The 4,563-nt window shown below is 30.9% G+C and overlaps 1 protein-coding gene across 1 annotated transcript; it reads right to left on the bottom strand.

The window, feature by feature from the left end:
• Positions 1–546: 546 nt before the first annotated feature.
• Positions 547–2,630, bottom strand: LOC129895442 (uncharacterized). The gene is made up of 3 exons (XM_055971161.1): positions 2,446–2,630; positions 1,977–2,089; positions 547–1,891 (listed from the first exon to the last, which is right to left on the bottom strand). The coding sequence occupies exons 1-3, from the start codon at positions 2,554–2,556 to the stop codon at positions 868–870; spliced, it is 1,248 nt and encodes a 415-aa protein (XP_055827136.1). The 5' UTR covers positions 2,557–2,630; the 3' UTR covers positions 547–867.
• Between the last annotated feature and the right edge of the window lie 1,933 nt (positions 2,631–4,563).

Below are 4,563 nucleotides of genomic sequence, written 5' to 3'. Positions count from 1 at the left end.
CCTAAGAGTGCAGTCAGATAAGTACATGTATAAATATTGCATATTAATTAAGTAATTTACCTGACAACAATTTCATTAAGTATGTTTATATTGCGAAAACTCTTTTTTTTTCAATAAATTAAATTTGGTCTAGAAGCAATTTTTTTGTTTAATCTCCCATCCAATGTCTAGTATCTGCTTTTGTGGCAACTAAATGCATATGAAAATTCTACTAGGTAAATCACTCTCTACCAAATGTGATTACAATCCTAAAGCGGTATCAGTTTGAGGAAGTTTGTGATGATCTTTCAATCTTTTCTGCTAGGTAATTTAGTATCCTTTTACATGAAGATAATCAATTCGATCATTGTGTTGAACTCTATTATGAATTTCTGACCACATTCTTCATAGGACCCTCTTATCTCTTCATCTTTGAGCTCTAGTTGTGAAAGAAGAAACCAAGAAAGATATCAATAATAATTGATTTTATTACAGAACATTTCATGATATTCACCTTAAAGTATACTTCAAAATGAAAACAACTCCTGATATTCGCCTTAATATACTTCAAAGTGAGAACTGTGCAAATTCAAATTAATCAGGTTACAAAACACAAGACGCCAAATGGGAAACTAAAAAAAAAACAGGCAATACACATTGGTCCCTTAGTTATTGATAAATTCAACTTTCAGTCCTCCTTATATGACTAAACATATTTAAGCTTCAATTAATTAAAATATGTGTCTTTGGACCTTCATATGGAAAATATGTGATATACTAGACTTTACTATCTATAAAACTATTTTACTGTTAAATATGGAATAACAATACAAACTTAACATGACACATGGAAATGCCTCCTCCTGTGAGCGTGCTCGATGAAATGCCTCAGTAAGATGAAATGCCAGTAGCTTGCCCTGTATGTCTCAAATAACTCCCAATAGTCCCTATTACAATGAGCTTTTCATCTTTGATCTCTTCTATTGTCAATGCTCCTAAAATTGGTCTATCGACAAGTCTTACGCGTCCCTCAGAAGGTGAATTCCCTACAGAACCAGCATTGTTTTTGGAATTTGGCGTGTCGTCTTGAGAACGTTCAACTAACCAGCTCGAAAGGCTAGCATCAACAGCGATTTCATTCTCTTGGCTCTTCAAACTAGGCTCTTTTTTTGCACGATTATTCGTAATACAAAAATCAACAAGATTCGTATCAACGTTCTCCTTCTCCTCTTGTTGCTTCAATATTGAGGAAGGCGTTGTAAAGCCGATGTCTTTCAATAGCCTCGGACTTCGAATTGGATTCAACACTGATAATTGGCTGATCGGATCATTAGCACTAAATTTGATGGATAGTTTCATTCTATGTTGCTCAGACTCTTCAAAATTGTTGTTGCATACACGTGAAAAATGCACTATTTCTGAAGGATCCAACACAAGTCTGTCAGCATTTTTGAAACGTCCGAGCAGCATAGGTTTCAATGGACTATTGACCTCCTCCTTGTCACACATGATTTCGGGGATGGGATTATTTCCTTTCCGAGTAGAGTTGTCTATGGAGAGTGAAAATAATGACTCGTAAGACGACTCTTCATGAATCATTTCATTTCCATCATCATTGTTGTTAGCTTCATCTTCGAGATCAATATCATCGAATCTATCATTGCTGTTGAAACAGCAATGATATCTATGATTTTTACGATAAGATATATAACTTGACACACTTGAATTTGAAACCTCGTTCACTTCTTCTTCTTCTTCTCCATTCTGTTTCTGCAAATTGCTCGGATAGCTCTGATCTGAGCAATTTGCAGAAACTTGATTTGCTAATAAGCCTTCATCATTTTCGCTTGTCTCGAGCAAATTCTTTCTGTTGCTTTGATTCAACTTTTCTTCTTCTTCTTCCTCCTTGTCCCTGTTTTTCGAAGAATTTGAGTGAACAAAAACGACAGACAAAATTGAATAATTTTTTTCTCAAGAAAAAAAAAAGAAAATCTTACTTGGATTCTTCAAACAGGTTAATGGGGTTCACAATCTTGTGTCGAGCTTCTTCATTTTTATCATTAATGGCTTCTTCAAAAGCTTCACCATTTTCGCGAGTCTCGAGCAAATCCTTTAGAAAAGAAAAAAAACGAGAAGTTAATCAAACTCCAAATTCAAACAACTAACTAAATGGTCGTGTTGGTTAAAGTCAATGTAACACCTTCCTCTCATTCAACAGAATCTCAGAATCGGGACTTTTGGTCGCTTACTAGTAGGAGTCAAAATTAAAGTCGATGAAAGTGACCGTGTCATGACTCATAATACAGAACCATGCCTAACATCTTTCCATCGGTCAACTAAATCTCCTTATCGAATTTTTGTCAATTGAATTTTCTTGGTCGCAGAGATTATAATTAAGATAACTTTATTTTAAACCAAACGACGATCCGTTAAAGAATACCATAGTAAGTAGTGATTATTACATACCTGTAGAACTTGAGGAGAGATGCTATTAATCTTGTTATTACTACATGGCTTTTTTGTGATGATTTTATTGTGATTGGAATTAGTACGAAAACAAGCTGTAAAACACTTCATTTTTCTTATCTTTCTTTCTTTTAATGGAAGATATTATGAATATGATGATGATGATGAATGGGGATTTGTGGTAGAAGAAGAAAAGATGGAGTATTTTTAGGGACACAACGGTTTGAAAAAAATGGGTTACCGTTGGTTTTGTCAGATAGCACAGAGTTTGATAAATCAATAAACATATTTGTCTTTCTATGATTTTGTGGTTATCTATACTCCGCTTCTTCCAAAATAAATGTTGTTTTAGTTTTGTTTAAAAAATATTGTCACAAAATATTACTTTTTCTATTTCATATTAGTTGAATTTCTGAGCTCATTTGGATAGGCTTAAAAAAAGTAATTTTTATATATGAAGTACTTTTAGAACTTTGAAGTGCTGAAAGTTATTTTTATAAATAAGCAGTTGAGTGTTTGGATAAAAGTGCTTATGTTGAAAATAAGTGTTTGAATTTTAGGATTAAAAGAATAAAAAGAGTAGTTTGGAAATTTAGTTAAAATATAAGGAATATAAAAGTAATTTCTATGATCAAACAAAATGACTTTAAGCATTTAGAAAAAAAAAGTTAGAAATTCTAACTTTTCATTTTTGACTGACTTTAAGAACTTTATGGTTTAAAGTTAGCATTAAGCAAACACGTCCAAAAGCTAAAAGGGGACTTATAAAGTCCATCCAAACGGGCTCTCTAAGGGATTTTTTATTGTTCAAAATAATTGAATTGTTCAAAGTTCAAGATGGATGTTTGAAACCCTTTTCATATTTGTCCTTTCATTTATTGAAGTTTTATATTTTTTAGGAGATAAATCATTTTTTAGGAGATAAATCACACTACTTGAAAAATTATATTTATGATTTTACAAAGGGCAATAGTAGAAAGTATGGTTCAAATTTTGTCCTTAATGTTTTTCTTAATATGTGTGCATTACCTTAGAAATTCAACTAATATGGAATAGAGGGAGTATTTTGATTTTACAAGTTTCATATTTGAATAATTGAATGTGTGAGTTTTCTAGCTAAACTATAACAGTTGTTTATTAAAACACATCTTAACTTATCGGTTATTCTCTTTTTCAAAACGTGAAATATTGTCATCATTTAGGTAGAGAAAAGGGAACAGTTAATAATTGACGTGTGTTTTGAATAATAATTGGTGATAGATCATGTATGAAATTTGAAAAGACAAAATACTTTACTTTGTGTTTTTGACTCTTCACTTTTTTTTCCCCTCCTGCTTGTCCATTTTAGTAAAACAAGAGAAATTTATTATATTTTTTTAATATTATTCTTATCATGAAATAACTACATAAAATAATAGTACTAGCCGATTTTATAATTTCAAAGCATAATTAATAAAATTAATTAAGTAAAAATAAATACTCTCTTATAGGATGTGTCAAGTCAATATGAGCTAAACAATATGAGACGAAGAGAGCAATTGTTTGCAATTATATCTTTATATTTAAGAACTACTTCTTCCGTTTATTGCTTTTTTTTAATGAGCATGAAATTAGTTAAAGTGATACTTATTTTGGGACAGAGAAAATAAGTATCAAGTACTAAAAGCTTCATTCCTTTTTTTTTTGCTTTCCATGTGGTGGTGGTGTCCAATACTTGTTTTAGAACTCGATGGAGTAAATTGCTTCCTTTTGTTGAAGGCGATTTTTATTTTCAAGATTTAAACTTGAAATCTCTAATTATAGATGAATGATAATCTTTGCTAGTAAAAACTTCTTTTCTTTAATTAAACCACTTATGTCCTCATTATAATTTGAATGTTAATTTCATTCATTTCTGTTGGACAATTTAACAAGTTTCATAATTTAAATACCTTACTACTTCCTCCTATTCATATTAAGTGGTGCTTTTATTTAGGCACACCCTTTAAGAAATTTAATATCCTAAAAAGTAAAAAATATTTTTATAAACTTACCCTTACTTGAGTAATACTAATATTTATTTAATATAACTTCTTAGTTACATAAAAACCCATCTAGGGGTAAGTTTCGAGAGGAAAA

This window comes from Solanum dulcamara, chromosome 7, assembly GCF_947179165.1.
Source record: "Solanum dulcamara chromosome 7, daSolDulc1.2, whole genome shotgun sequence".
In the NCBI taxonomy this organism is placed as follows: domain Eukaryota; kingdom Viridiplantae; phylum Streptophyta; class Magnoliopsida; order Solanales; family Solanaceae; genus Solanum; species Solanum dulcamara.
Note: the sequence above shows the minus strand (reverse complement) of the source record. Positions and strands in the feature narration are given on the sequence as shown.